The 16,036-nt window shown below is 52.6% G+C and overlaps 1 protein-coding gene across 1 annotated transcript in view; it reads left to right on the plus strand.

The window, feature by feature from the left end:
• LOC125752101 (cadherin-23-like) overlaps window positions 1-16,036 on the plus strand; it is a 285,602-nt gene that overhangs the window by 168,758 nt on the left and 100,808 nt on the right. Inside the window, exons 9-10 of the mRNA XM_035715256.2 lie at window positions 9,827-9,939; window positions 11,895-12,083. Coding sequence (XP_035571149.2) covers window positions 9,827-9,939; window positions 11,895-12,083 — 302 coding nt within the window. The remainder of the gene's footprint in view (window positions 1-9,826; window positions 9,940-11,894; window positions 12,084-16,036) is intronic.

Raw genomic sequence — 16,036 nt, forward strand, 5'->3', positions numbered from 1 at the left:
CTGAGAGTCCAGTGAGCTCACACACATCTCTTGGGGGCTGCCTGGCATGCGCACTAAGCCTCACAGGCTCTGGAGTCAGCCAGCCTGGCCTTGAGCCCTGCCTCCACCACTTACCAGTGATGTGACCTCAAGCAAATCGCTTAGTCTCCCTCTCTCTCTCTCTGCGCCTTGGTTTTCTCACCTGGGAAATGGGAATGACATTAATAATGGGAATGATGAAGATGATGACGCCCTGTCCGTGGAGTTGCCATGAAGCATAATGGATAGATTCGTGCAAAGTGCTTAGAACCTGGCCTGACACACGACGGGCCTGCAGTAGATGGTCCTTGTCACTGCACCTTTTGTCGCTACCATCACGAAAACCATGCCTTCATCACCAACAGGCCTCCCTGCCTCCAGGGACTCCCTGTAGAACAGAAGGCCAAACTGCTTACCTGGCATTCAAGGCTCCCGACACCACTGCTCCTCCAGCTGGCTCCCCTGCTGTGAAAGGATTACTCCGCCCTCCCCCTCTGCTCTTGCTAGACCCCCAGTGGGAAGCTACCCAAATCTGCCCTCCAAAGCCCAGTGGAAGGAGCCCCTTCCACACCAGCACCGCCCCCCCATGGCGAGGCATCTTTTGGGCACAGGTCCCATTTTTCTCATCTAGACTAGACACCCCTGGGAGCAGAGGCTTCATCTTTGCACTGCTCAGGCTCTCTGGAACCTTGCAGAATCCTCTGTGAGCAAATTCCTTTCCTCACTATGGCAAACGCAGCAGGGGCCAAGCCAGGAGAGGCCCCATCCTCGGGGAGTTTAACTTCAGCAAATTGTGGCCAGAACACTCGTAATGCAGGTAGAGGAAGCATCGCTCATTAAAGCAGATCCCTTTACAAGTCAGCCCACGTCTGACACCAACGTAGAACACACAGGCGCACGTCATCAAACCTTGGTAATTTTTTGCACGTGCTTAAATATATGGTAAGGTAAAATTCACCATCTTAAAGTGTACAATTCAGGGGCATTAAGAATGTTCACAGCATTGAACAACCGTCATCTCTGTCTAGAAGTTTGGGGATTATTCTTTAAAGGAACTTGCATTAACTTTTTTTTTTTTAATGCATGTAATTCAAGTTAAGTCAAAAGGAAAAAGTTGAAATGATTCTAGAGCAGTGGTTCTCAGGCAGGAGTGATTTTGCCACCCATACCCATTCCCTCGCCTTTCCGGGGCCATCTGAAGACATTTTGGTTGTCACGACTGGGGGACAGGATGTTACTGGTATCCTCGAGACCAGGGATGCTGCTACATATCCCACAGTGCGGAGAGCAGCCCCCAGCACAACAAATTCCCAACTTAGTGTCACGCTACTGAGATTGAGAAACCCTGCTCTAGCCTCACCACTTAACGATAATCTTTGTCAACATGCTGTACGCATTTCATTCCTTTCTCTATGCATATATTTTTAAGCAACAATAGGAAGCATTTTAGGGAACTATGCTATTTGGTGTCTCCTTTTTAAGAAACAAACATGGGGCACCTGGGTGGCTCACTCTGTTAAGCATCTGCCTTTGGCTCAGGTCGGGATCCTGGGGTCTTGGGATCGAGCCCGCATTGGGCTCCCTGCTCATCAGGGAGTCTGCTTCTCCCTCTCTCTCTGTGCCTTCCCTCCATTTGTTTTGTTTTGTTTTTTCCTTCCCTCCATTTGTGCACCAATGCGTGTGCTCTCTCTCACAAATAAGTAAAATCTTGAAAAAAAGAGAAAAAAACACGTCTTAAATATCCATCTTTCCAAGTCACAAACTTCTCTTCTGCAGCATTACTTTTAGCAGCTGGCCGAATTTCATATAGACTCTCATTTAACTAATCCCTGTTGTTGGACACTTAGGTTCTTCCTAATTTTCTTTATTAAGCAGCGCCGTGGTGAACATCCCGATAGCTGCACATGTGGGTACGTGGGGTTGAAGAGCAAAGGTTTTTCAGGAAATAGGGGAGCTTCTGATCCCAGCTATAACCCCTGGTGGTGTTCTGCAGATCCCCTGTTAAAGTGTCCTCAAAGCACCGGAGGCCGCCAGCCTGGGGCCACCTGTCGTGCAGGGAGCCACGCACTGCCTAGGGTGAGCGGGCCATTGTTCGACCCTCGGCAGCCCTAACGTAATCAGTTTTACTATCCTTGGCTACTCGGGTTAATGTGTCACGCGTTAGAGCCAGTTATTAGCAAATTAATCAGAGTCCAGTTTGTGGTCCTATTAGGAGAGGTCATCATTTGTTGGTTTAAGGGAGCTTGATGAAAACCATCGCTCCGTGAAATGTCTGCGTGTCAAGCAGACTGCCGTTCGCACCTACCTGCGGGACTCAGGGTTGTCTTCTCCTGGCTGGATGGTAGTGACCGTAATTAACTGAGATGCGCTCAGCTCAGGCGGACATACCGCTTTGGGCGCATCAGGAGCGAAGCGATCCCCCCGGTTGGAATGGCTAATTAGCTGATCCCTGCTCAGAGCCCCAGAGCGTCACGGTCTCTGGGATGTGTGACATTACAAGTCACGCCAGCAGCGTGCTGCCCTGCCCTTTACACTACCCTCAGAATGGCCCCCCAACATCCCTGCATCAGTCCATCTGTTCATTCAAACATTTGTTGAGCACCTACTGTGCATCAGCTGGTCATCTGGGGAAAACCAATCCTTACTCTCCCGGGGCTCATGTTGCCGTGAGGGGAGACGGACAATAAGCAAACACGTAAACGGGTGACAGGAGAGGTTCAGAAAGTAGAAGTGCTTTGAAGGGAATAAAACAGGCTAACAGAGTGGAGGGTGAAGGGGTGTGGGGCAGTGAGGGGATTAGGGATGGCTCCTCTGTGCAGGTGACACTGGAGCTGAGGCCTGAATGCAGATGATGTGCCTGCAGACATCTGCAGGGAGAGGGTCCCAGGGCCTTCAGGAGAAGCTTTGGAGAGGGGTTAAGCCTAATCACTCCCCACCCCGCCTCCCTGAGGGTCCTTCGGAGGGGCAGCGAGCTCTCCACCCGTGTCCCCTCCCCTGGTTGAGAGTCCGGGTAACCCACACCACTGGTTGCCATATGTTGATCGCAGAGCTGGTGAATGCAGCCCAGCCCAGGTGCACCCAGGACGCAGGCCCCTTTTGTCAGCAGGCAGCTAAGTGACAATTTTTAATTCATAAGACATCTTGCCCAAAGCCCACATCCCAGGCTAACGCCCAGTTTTTATTATGCAGCAATACAGTCAGACGGGACAGGGGTGGGCCTGCAGGCCAGCCTGCCCCATGGGTCCAGGGGGCTGAAGCCGCACACATACGGCTGTCTCGTGGGCTACCGCTGGCTCTCGTGAGAGGAAGGAAAATCCGGGGCCGGGGGTGGGGGTAGGGGTCCAGACATGAACTCTTTAGCGTCGTGAGAGCTGAGTTGAATTCTTTGTTCCACCCCTAGATGACCGAGTGCCAGTGATTTTTAAGCACTCTGTGCTTCAGGTTCCTTATCTGTAAAATGGGGATAATAGAATCTATCTCATGGCAGGGGAGCGGGGGTTGAAAATCGAAAAAGATATGCACGCAAAACGCTGCATGGTACCAGACGCAATCACATCGGCTGGCCTAGGGAGACCCGCTCACAGCTCACCCTGGGTCCTCCGTTCAGGAAGCTGCAGAGCCCAGAAAGAAGGAACAGGAACCAAAGGTGCACCTACTGTGTGCCAGGCACTACAACAGGTGCTTTATTGCCGTGATCACGCCTGAGCCTCCCCCAGCCTGGTGAGGTGGGAGCTGTTATCTACACGTTACAGATGAGGAATTTGGCTTAAAGGAATTAGCAGTTTGCGGGAGGTCTCGCAGCTGGTAAGTGGCAGATCTGTTGCCGGCACCTAGGTCTTTTTTCATCCTGCCAGTTTATGCACGGTAGGCAGTCTTCACTTGGGTGTTGATGTAACAGGCTCCAGGCAGAGACCCCCAGAGAGAAGGGGGTGCAAACCCCAGTTCTGCCCTCCTCCCTTGGAAGGGTCCCTGACCCAGGGCCTGAGACGGGCGGGGTGACCAAGTCAGAGGCCAGGTGAGGGATCGGCATCCCACAGGTCACCCCCAGGTAGCCTCCGTCCTGCATTCAGGGACTGGCATTGGAGTGGATGAGTGTGTGGGCCTCGAAGCCCCACCCAGTCGCGAGCTCCGCATAAGATTGGCCTTGGTGGAGCAAGCCCCCCGCCTCGTGTGTGCTCCGTGACCCTGTGACCCTTCCTAATCGCAGCTCAGGCGTCCTTCTGAGTGCCACTAGGGATGCAAGTGTGAGCCCCTGGCGCTCCTCCCGCAGGCCACCCTGGATCTTGCTGCGAGAACCAGGGGAGCCCCCACAGCTCAGGGCAGTTCTGAGGGTGCCAGCCCAGCGCTGGGGCTCAGAGGAGTGAGAGATGCCGCAGCCCCCAGGACTGGCTTCCTGGGGCCTGTGACACTCGGGGTGGATCTTAAGAACCGGGAGGACCAGGGTGGAAGCCGTTGGTTTTCCTTGAACTCAGAGGGCAGCAGGACAGGTCGCGTTCGCCCAGCGGAGCAGACAAAGCAATTGAAAGTCATGCCTGTGTTCCCACGCGCCCCATCAGCCACTCGCTAACTGCCTTCCCCCCAGACCTGGCTCACCCTGGGTCAAGATGCTGCGGGCGAGATAACAAGGGGACAAGATGTGCGAGTGATGAGATTTGGCGGGAGCCAGGGAGAGGGGCGCCGGGGGAGGGGGAGAGGCTGGCGGCCTCAGAGGGGGAGGGGAGGGGGAGGGGGAGCCCCCGCCGCCCCCCCCCAGGGCTGACCTTCCCTCCTCCCCCATTCTCCCTCCATCCACCTTCCCCCCTCACTGCCTCCCCTCTGCCTGGACCGGCTCTGAGGCACAGAAGCCCTTTGCTTGACTCTGCTGCGCCCTCTAGTGGCCACTCGGCCTCCCTCCCTGGGTTTTGTGTCTGCACCTGCTCATGTCCCCGGGTCTGTGCCCCACTGGCCCTCAGTGTCTTACTGTCTGACCTCTGGGGGCATCCGAAGATCCAACCCCATCTTCATTCTCCTGAGCTGCCTCTCTCTCTCTCTCTCTCTCTCTCTCTCTCTCTCTCTCTCTGTCTCTCGGCTGCTTGACCCTACTAACCCTCTTGGAACTCCCTCCTCTCCTGCCTCCGGGCACCTGGCACATACAATGTCCCCCTGCATCTCGGGCTACTGCCTGTCTCCCTAAATTCTCCTGCTCATCCTCACTGGAGCTATAGGCCTGCCCCAGAGGTAGCCTTGCCAGTGCCTCTGTATGTCCTGCCTGCAGCCCTGCCTTCCCACCAGACCCCAGGGTGGGCCCTCCTCGCCACCACCCGGAGGACATTGCCACATGGATGTTGTGCTACTTCCTAAATCTGCCCAGAATGTATGGTGTTTTTACCTAGGATCCCCTCCTGAGGAAAAAAAAAAAAAAAAGCAACTTTGTCACCACTCCATTTTATGTAGGATGATGATTTCTTGTATCTCTGCATCTGCTTGTCCCTTAGCATGGGGCCAAGTGCAGAGTGGGTGTAAACGTGTGTAAGGCCAATGCCTGTGAAGCAAGAAAGAGATGTAAGCCAGCCACTTAGTAGCTGTGTGACCTTGGACAACTTATTTGTCATCTCTGAACCTGCTTCCTCATACGTGACGTGGGCTATGTTCTTACTAAGTTATGGTGAAGAGTAAATAATATGGTGGCACAAATGGCTTCACTTGGTGCCTGGCCCATGGAAATTCTCAATGAGCACTAGCTACTGTTTTTAATAAATAAGGGAAAGAAGGCTGGGACTCCCCCTTGGAAGCCTTTCATGCTTTTGCAGACTCGATTCACATCCCCCCAGCCTTTCCTCTGGGAATCTGAAGAAGTCTGGGTGCCTGGAGCTCCTAGAAGAGGTGGCTGCCCCCAGGATAACCAGCAGGGCAATAATGAACCTGCTTCTCTTTTGTGAACTCATTAAGTCACCAGCTCCCAGAACCCTGAGGGCACCGAGGTGCGGTCCCACTCCACCCCAGAACCCCTCCCCTCCCAGGTATATCCACATGCACCTGGGACAGCACCTGTCAGGCCCAGGGGAAGCAGCTGCTCTTCTGCTCAGCAATGGGGGCTGAACAGGTGAAAGGCGTCCCAGGTAAGCCTCCCTTGGCCCCTGGTCCCTGTGGGACTTGGATAAAGAATGTCTGGGAGACCAGAGGGTTGACAGGGTGGTATCAGCTTCCAGGGGAGCAGAGAAACTTGTTTGTGTGGCTGCCAAGGCCACATCCCCCTGGGGAAAGGGAGTTAAGAGAGAGGAGCCAGGAGACGGTGACCCACCCTGAGGCCAGAACCCTGCTGAGATGGCCTTGGCCTTAGAGCTTCCAACTTGCACACACGGGCTTTTGGTTTTGAGGCTCTCCTAGCAAGAGGACAGGGTTGGCTCAATGCTCCTATTGGGCGAACAGCTCTAGACACAGGCCTGTGGGGACGGGGGTGGGAATAGAGCAGGTGGTCCACGGTGGTAGCACAGATACACCAGATGGCCAACCTGTGTTGAGAACTTCCTATGTGCCAGGCACTGTATTCACTCATTTCATCCTCCCAACAACAGTCTGGGGTGGGTACCATTGTTGCGCCCAATTTACAGACTAGGAAACTGAGATCATCCAGATACGTTAATAACTTGACCAAGCTCACCCAGCCAGCAACAAGCAGAGCTATCTGAACCCATACAGTCGGCCTCCTGAGGGCATAATCCTAACTACCTCTCTACACCATGCTGCTTTCCTGGGGGGGACTTAGCTCAGCAAGTGCTTGCTTACATGTTCAATAGCGTGATTATGTCATTAATGTTGATCTTCACTGCAAGACTGAAGGGATGAACCTTGCCTGCTTTTCTCTACTGATTCTCTAACGCCTTACACACAGTAAGGTGCGCAATATGAACTCAAAGGAATGAGTGATCTAATCAATCTGTCTTTGAATGAGCCCTGCCCTTGGCCATCCCTGCTTGGGGCTCAGGGCTCCGTCCCTGCCTGTGCCTGAACCAGCATCCCAGGAGTACTGCTATTGCCATGGTGACAGGAGGCCATCAGAGCCAATGGCTCACTCAGGTGGTCCCGTCAGCTCCCTGGGTGTAACCCGTTCTGGCTGCTGGTCCTGGGAGTTGCTGATTCGTACTTGGCAGGAGGTAGATATGGGGAAAAAGTGTGTGTGTGTGTGTGTGTCTGTATCTGTGTGTTGGAGGAGGGTCCCTGGGTTTGAATGTGTATCAGTTGGAGGGTATTTGCCTGCAGGTTTGCTGGAGAAAAATGCCTGGGTCAGAGAAGAGGATATTTTATGAGCTGGAGGCAGACTTCAAGCTGGGGATGGGCCGTATGGTCATGATCGGGGCAGAGGTGCTAAGTGGGGAGGCCCAGCTGCGTGTTCCAGAGTTGATAACTCCATTTTTCAAGCCAAAAACCAAAGCACATCATTCAACAAGGGGCTTCTGGTTTGTGAATGATTTATAGGAAAAATCTTGCAAAGATAAAAATTGAATCACATTTAGTTAAACATTTGATAGGTTCCTTTATTGGGAAGAATAAATTTATATGGAAATTCAGAATGATGGGATGCTAGCCCTGGGGGCTGGGGAGGTGCGGCCCACGCTGGCAGGGGGCGATAGGCGGCAGGAGGCTCGGAGATGTTGCCTCAGGGCAGCCCTTCAGCGCAGCATTTAGGGACTCAGAGGACCCACCCCCCAAAGGGCCCTGCGATGACCATGCTTCACCCCCCCAACCCTGATCACCCTGTGATGTGAATACCTGGGTGAGGGCTACATCCCCTGCTAGACTCTGTCCCCCACATATCGCAGGAGCTCAGTGACTGTCAAATGGATTAGCTAATGACAAACAGATGAAAGCCTCCATCCTCCTGTTTCCCCAGCAGCAGAATTCCTGGCTAAAGAAAAAGACACTTCCTTACCTTCATGCGTGTCCATGCCTCCTTGCAGCCCTGTCCTCCCCCACTACACCCACTCAGCAGGAAGGTGTCCAGGTCTCTCTATGGCCGTGGGAGGAAGCTCCAGGCAAAGGGGGAGGCTGGGGTGATGTCCACTCCCTGGCCAGGCCCCACGTCACAGTCCCCAAAGCCCACAGTCTGAGCCTGACGTGAGACCTGACCGGGCTCTGCAGTCATCAGCTGTCCCTCCGCCTCAGCCAACCCTTGTAGCCCGCGAGGAGGACAGGGGAGGGACAGCCTCTAGCTACCGACCGAGTGGACGTGGATGCCTTGCCGGCCAGCAGAGAGTTGGTGGAGAATAGCCCCTCCCAAAGTCTAAAGTCAGAAGGGAAATTGTCCCCGCTTTGTGCTTTCCCTAGTTGATCCAAGAGATGACGGACCCCCTAATGGTGCACAGATCCCTTTAGAGCCCGGGTCGGGGTGGGAGGTGAGCCAGGGGATACAGTAGCTTCTACCTGTGTATGTCAGTTCCTGCTTGTGGGATCAGCATTCATCCATCCATCCTTTCCCCAGTGCTGCCCATCGTCCAGGGCCCAGCTCAGGCAGTACTTAGTGAACACTTACTTTGTGGCCACTGCCCGCCCCCCATCTTCAGGGTGGCCGGGAAGATCACATGAACACATAGGGAGCAGTGAGAGAGCAAACAGAACAGTGGCTACCGCCTGTGAGCGTGGAGGGTCAGCCAGAGAAGTAGGACTGCCTTCCTGGAGGAGGAGGAGGAGGAGGAGGAGGAGGAGGAGGAGGAGGAGGAGGAGGGGCACTGGGTGGGAGGATGGCAGGTAAGGCCAAGAGAGGAAGGTGTTCACAGAGAGAAGAGGAGGCAGGAGTGCACATGGAGATTTGGGGAACCTGGGAAAGCCGCTGTGGGGACACAGGGCGCCTGTAGGGGGGCATAAAATGGAGTTGGTAGGGGAGCGAGGGGTGGACACAGAGGTCTCCATCTGAGCCAGTGTATCTCGAGTAGGGTTTTTGCCAGTACTTTAAATATATACTTCAAGTTTTAATAAAATAAATGCTTATTCTTAAGATTGAATTGGGTTTTTAACTTACATTTAACGTAAAGGGAAATTGTATCACTGCTCAGTAGAAAATTAGAATAGGATAGAATGGAATAGGATAGAAAATGACTATAAAAATAAGCACAACGCAAACAAAACTAGGTTTCTGCTTTAGTCCACTTGGGCTGCTATAACAGAACACCACAGGCCGTGTGGCTCATAAACAAAGAAATTTATTTCTTGTAGGAAATCCAAGATCCGAGTGTCAGCGTGGTCACCACCCTGGTTCATAGGTGGTGATTCCTCACCGTGTCCCTCACATAGCACAGGGTGCATGCGATCCCTTCCATCCACGAGGGTTCCACTTGCAGGACCGAGGCACCTTCCAAAGGGCCCACTTCCTAATGCCCTTGTGTGGCTTTGGGTGTCACCATATGAATTCTGTGGGGAAGCAAGTGTTCGGACCATAGCAGTTACCAAGTCCTAGCTGCATACTGTTCCCTTTAGAAGCCTCCAGGCCTGTGGCCTGCTCTCTCTCTCCCTCTCTCTCCCTCTCTCTCTCTCTCTCTGTTACGAAGGAAGACAGCAAGTGTTGGGTGCTATAGGCACACTAGCACCAAACTGAGACTTTCTCCTTGACTCCTTCCGAGAGACAGAAGAAAACCGAAAAGCAGAATGTCCTCACTGTGAATCATTGCTGCCTACTGCCTGGGCCGCATCTTCCAGAACACTTCCCATTACTCCTGGGGCCAGCGTCCATGGGGTTAATGCTTCATCCTTAACGTGCAGAGAGGAGCCCCGACCACAGCCCGTGTCCACCTGCCCTGGGCCCCAGGCGTACCTGGAATGTTACTCTCTCTTGCAGGGAATACCAACAGCATCTTCGCTCTGGACTACATCAGTGGGGCGCTGACCTTGAACGGCCTACTGGACCGAGAGAACCCCCTGTACAGCCACGGCTTCATCCTGACGGTGAAGGTGAGAGCCAGGCGGCAGGCACAGGCCTCCCGTGTGCAGGGGCCCCCACTGCGGTACCAGCCTCCAGCAGCGCCCCCCTGAAGCTCCAGCAGGGCGTTGCTCCCGGCCCCTCACCTGCCTGGGTGCTGGGGCTCGTGTCAGGACGGGACCACACCTCCCAGCATAGGCCGGGTCAGGGGCCGTGCTGGCACCCCACAGCCATGATCAACAATCACACAGGATTAGGACTTTCATCCCCATTTTAGGAACCAGAGAGCACACAGTAGGTGCTCATCGGTGGTCCTGACGGTTACCCATGATTCCTAGTTCTCCATAGTAGCCACCTCAGATTCTCATATTGACCCCATTTCTGGGGTTTGTCCCAGTTCTAACTCTGACGGCCTCCCCCAGGGACTATTCCCTGGTTAGGAAGCAGCAGCGTAGTGGGGGGAGGTGGGAACCACTAGGGTCCTTACCCTGGAGGTGTGGTGGAGCCACAGCCTCTGGCCCCTGTCGCCCCCTAATGACTATCTTAATAGAAGACTTCTGGATCCTTGTATCTGCTTCTGCACTGTCTGTTGTGGTATGTTGTGCTGATTGAAGAAAACCTGGCCTCACAGATTTGTAATTGGAAAAGAGAGGATTGGGGTTTGTTTGTTTTTTTTTTATTTATTTATTTATTCATGAGACACACACACAGAGAGAGGCAGAGACACAGGCAGAGGGAGAAGCAGGCTCCCTGCAAGGAGCCCGATGCTGGACTCGATCCTGGGACTCCAGGATCACGCCCTGGGCCGAAGGCAGATGCTCAACCACTGAGCCACCCAGGTGTCCCATGGCCGCTTTTAATTAAAATCTATGATTTGCAGAGGCATTCCCTGGGAAACCCATTTAAGGTATGGACTTTCCCTGGGCCATAGGGTTCCTCCCCAGCCCCGTGGACTGAGGTGGGGGAGGACACAAGGGCTGGGATAGGAGCTTCCATCCTGAGGAGGACAGAGGAGCCCAGCCTGGCCCTTGATTGTTCTCCTTGACCTTGGGAGGGATACAGAGCGACAGGTTGATTAGCCCTCCTTGGCCGGCTGGCTCCTCTGTCACCACCCAGGGTGCACACATGGTTGGGGTAGGGGGGCCAACACCACCACTTTCCCATGTTGCATCAAGCCACCAAGCCACGGGCCCCTCTCTGCCTCCCCTCCTCTCTGCACGCTTCCTGTAAGGTGCACAGTTCCAGTTGGAGAGAGCTGTGTCCTGGCCCCAGTGGCGCCACCAGCTTACTATGGGACCCTGAGCTCATTTTTTCCATCTTTATATAAAATGTGAGGGGGAGTTCACAAACTTGGCTGTGAATCCAAATCTCCTGGGGAACTGGTAAAAGATAGCTAGTCCTGGGCCTCCCGCCCAGAGACTCAGATTCAGAAGATTGAGTGGGAACTGGGAATGGGTATTTGTGGGGGGGGGGGGGGGGGGAGAGGTTCTGGTGCAGAGACTGGGCACCCAAGGATTTGAGCCCATTTTTCCCTGAGTCCGACCCAGACCATCATGATGCCTAGCACAGTGTTTGGGCCATAGCAGATGCCAAATTAAGTCTTAATTACCTGCTAGCGCAAAAATTCTTGACCTCAGTTTCATCATCTGCCAAATTGAATAAAGAGTCCCCTTTGCCCCTTGAGGAGCCCCTAAATCTGTCTTGTCATCATCATACCACCTCGTCCCTTTGGTCCTGGAATCCTGCTGCCTGAGTTTGACACCCACTCTGACTATGTGTCCTTATACAAGTTACTTAACCTCTCAGAGCCTGTTTCATCAAGGGTAAAATGGGGATGATGATGATAGAGTCTTCTTCCCAGGATTGTGGTCAGGGCATGGGATAATTGACAGAAAGCACAGGACCCAGAATTGACAAAGCCTTGGTAAGTGATGATGTTATGATTACGGCCGCCTTCATCTCTGGGGTGTTTGTCCTCTACCTGCAGGGCACAGAGCTGAATGATGACCGTACTCCCTCTGATGCGTCAGTCACCACGACCTTCAACATCCTGGTTATTGACATCAATGACAATGCCCCGGAGTTCAACAGCTCTGAATACAGTGTGGCCATCACCGAGCTAGCACAGGTGGGCTTTGCCCTACCCCTCTTCATCCAGGTGGTGGACAAGGATGAGGTGAGTCCCGGGAATGTGTGGTGTATCCAGACCCCCGCCCTTTCTGGGCTGTCCAACCCTGGGGAAGATGCCAAGTATCTCTAGGCTTCCAAGTTCCCATCTATAAAATAGAAACAAACATTGCTGCTGCTCCTCCCTTGCAAAAATCAGCAGTCTCTAATCCTCAGCCTACCCCCCACCCCTGCAAAAACTCTTTGAGCACACACTACCAGTGTATAGTTCTTCATTTAGCGATTTATTTAGGAATTTATTTAGAAATATATGTTCATCCTATTAATCTAGTATGTACATTATAAAATATACACCAAAAACTAGATATTTTAAAAGTTGGAGGGTCTTGTATAAAATAGGACTTTGGAAAAAAAGTCTTATTTCTGTTTTGGGTGTAGTAATGACTCCTCCTTTTCCATGTGAGTAGCATAAGTGCTTTCAAGGGGATCCCAGGCCACAAGGAGACTTCGGGGGTCCTGGAAGCCTGCAGCCTCCTGCAGGGCCCACCTGGAAGGGGCATGGGCAGCGAGTGAAGGAGAGCTCAAGAAGGCCAGGAGGGAGGAGGCTCCGGGATGGGGCCGTGCCCCACCAGGCCTGGATGGGACAGGCTTCCATGCTGACAGGGACCCTCTCAGCCTGCCTCCTCCCCACCCGGGCCGTGCCTGGTCTCTCCCCTGCCTGTCAGCAGCCACAATCCTTTTTTTTTTTTTTTAATTTATTTTTTATTGGTGTTCAATTTACTAACATACAGAATAACCCCCAGTGCCCGTCACCCATTCACTCCCACCCCCGCCCTCCTCCCCTTCTACCACCCCTAGTTCGTTTCCCAGAGTTAGCAGTCTTTACGTTCTGTCTCCCTTTCTGATATTTCCCACACATTTCTTCCCCCTTCCCTTATATTCCTTTTCACTATTATTTATATTCCCCAAATGAATGAGAACATATAATGTTTGTCCTTCTCCGACTGGCTTACTTCACTCAGCATAATACCCTCCAGTTCCATCCACGTTGAAGCAAATGGTGGGTATTTGTCATTTCTAATAGCTGAGTAATATTCCATTGTATACATAAACCACATCTTCTTTATCCATTCATCTTTCGTTGGACACCGAGGCTCCTTCCACAGTTTGGCTATCGTGGCCATTGCTGCTAGAAACATCGGGGTGCAGGTGTCCCGGCGTTTCATTGCATTTGTATCTTTGGGGTAAATCCCCAACAGTGCAATTGCTGGATCGTAGGGCAGGTCTATTTTTAACTGTTTGAGGAACCTCCACACAGTTTTCCAGAGTGGCTGCACCAGTTCACATTCCCACCAACAGTGTAAGAGGGTTCCCTTTTCTCCGCATCCTCTCCAACATTTGTTGTTTCCTGCCTTGTTAATTTGCCCCATTCTCACTGGTGTGAGGTGGTATCTCATTGTGGTTTTGATTTGTATTTCCCTGATGGCAAGTGATGCAGAGCATTTTCTCATGTGCATGTTGGCCATGTCTATGTCTTCCTCTGTGAGATTTCTGTTCATGTCTTTTGCCCATTTCATGATTGGATTGTTTGTTTCTTTGGTGTTGAGTTTGATAAGTTCTTTATAGATCTTGGAAACTAGCCCTTTATCTGATATGTCATTTGCAAATATCTTCTCCCATTCTGTAGGTTGTCTTTTAGTTTTGTTGACTGTATCCTTTGCTGTGCAGAAGCTTCTTATCTTGATGAAGTCCCAATAGTTCATTTTTGCTTTTGTTTCTTTTGCCTTCGTGGATATATCTTGCAAGAAGTTACTGTGGCCGAGTTCAAAAAGGGTGTTGCCTGTGTTCTTCTCTAGGATTTTGATGGAATCTTGTCTCACATTTAGATCTTTCATCCATTTTGAGTTTATCTTTGTGTATGGTGAAAGAGAGTGGTCTAGTTTCATTCTTCTGCATGTGGATGTCCAATTTTCCCAGCACCATTTATTGAAGAGACTGTCTTTCTTCCAATGGATAGTCTTTCCTCCTTTATCGAATATTAGTTGCCCATAAAGTTCAGGGTCCACTTCTGGATTCTCTATTCTGTTCCACTGATCTATGTGTCTGTAGCAGCCACAATCCTTAATAGCACTTCTATTTATTACCGCTGCTCCCAGCCCACTCTGCTCAGGAATTCCATTAGGTTTTCCAGCCTGAGGGGCTTCTCTGCAATTACACCTCACAATACCAGGCTCCCACACTGGCCTTGCTCCAGGCCTGGCTTCCCGCTCACTCCTCTTGCTCCTCTCTGGCTGCTCAACAGACCACCAGCACACCTGCCCAGGAGCCCCTCCTCCCATGATCCAACTGGTCTCCTGTCAGCTTCTCTTCCCTGGACACCCTCCACCCCAACCCGCCCCCACCCCTGCCCCCTGCCAAGGACAGAGGACCACGAGGGCAAGTCAGTCCCCTGTGTGTACATGTGTATGGGTGCACATGCCCCCGTCTCCTGCTAAGTCATCCCATACCCATCTGTCTGAGAAAGCTAAAGTATGTACTGAGCACCTACTGTTTAAAAGGAGCTGTATTTAGTCCTTTGAGGAAGCGTAGCCATGGGACCAAGTGTGTTTACACAAAGTGTAGTATGTACTTTTTAAAACATACACAAAAATGTAGAAAGTTTAAAAGGTGGAGATAAACAGGTATAAAAACAAGTTCCAATATTTTCTCATACCCCAGTGGGCCATCTTTTATCCCCCTGGGGCACAGCACCCCCTGTAGACGCTGCTGTGTAAGTGAGAGCCTCAGGAGAAAGTCTCATCTCTGGTTTCAGGCTTTCCTGAATGTCCAAGAGAACAGAGACACTGATACTTGCGTACAGGACAGTGACAATAGATAGCAAGGGCTACAGAGCTCAGCTGAGGAAGGGAAAGAAAGGGGCCAGAGGGAGCCGGAAGACCAGCCAAAGCTCTGTGGTGAAAGGGGGGACCAGGGCTGAGCCTTGGGACACACATCAGATGGTTAAAGGTAGCCAGGAGGACTAGTAGGTTGGGCAGTGGCCCACAGAGAGGCCCAGCAGGTGGAGGGAGCAGGTCGTGCCATGTGACTGATGCAGGGTTGGCATGGTGAGCTGGTGGGAGGGTGGGCTGGGACGCACAGGGAGCCCCAATTCCAAACCAAGGAATTGGGGCTCGATTTTGGAGGCGACCCAGAGGGGAGGCAGCTTGTGTAGTGGTTCATGGCCCAAACTCTAGGATCAGACGGGGCCTGTGTTCAAGTCCAGCCTTGCCGTTTGCTAGCTCTGCGACCTCGGGTGAGTCATTGACCCTTTCTAAGCATCACTAGGCTGTCTGGGTGAAAATGTGTCCATTTCTATTGCGGCAACAAACTAACCCTGAAACAGAGGTTTATTTCTCACTCCGAGGTTTATTACTCACCCAGCACAAGTGGGCAGGGCGATCCCTCTCTGTGTCGTCGCTCAGTGCACGCTCTGTGATCACGTCGGTCACTGCAGGAGGGAGGGGAAGGGGGCAAGCACCAGCTCTTCTATGCTTTATCCTGTGACTTCTGCCCAGAACTAGGGATGTGGCCCCACCTCACTGCCAGAAGGCTGGGGAATATGGGGAAGCAGCTCCATGTTGGCATCTGCCACAGGGAATGCCACCAAGGGATAGAGGAGATCAGACCTTTAGTCTATAGGACTCAGCACAGTACCTGCCACACACCCAGATGTTAACCAGATGGATCCAGGGAGCAGCAGCAGGGCCAGAACCCCCAGGGCCTTCTCACCACCACTGGTTGGGGGATTACAGGGTCACCCTGGCCCCTTGGAGATTAACTCAGTCCTGCTTTGCTGGAAGGCCTGTCCGAAGTGTCTGCAGGGATGCTGAGGGGTATCTGGGTCCAGCCTGCCTCTGGTGGCCACTCCCCACCCAGGCACAGGCATCACCATTGCCCGCTGTGGACTGGGTGCCCGGTGCTACCAGGGACCATTTCGTTCCTTGCCCTAGAGAGTTGACCAGT

The sequence above is a fragment of the Canis lupus genome, chromosome 4, assembly GCF_003254725.2.
Source record: "Canis lupus dingo isolate Sandy chromosome 4, ASM325472v2, whole genome shotgun sequence".
NCBI lineage: Eukaryota > Metazoa > Chordata > Mammalia > Carnivora > Canidae > Canis > Canis lupus.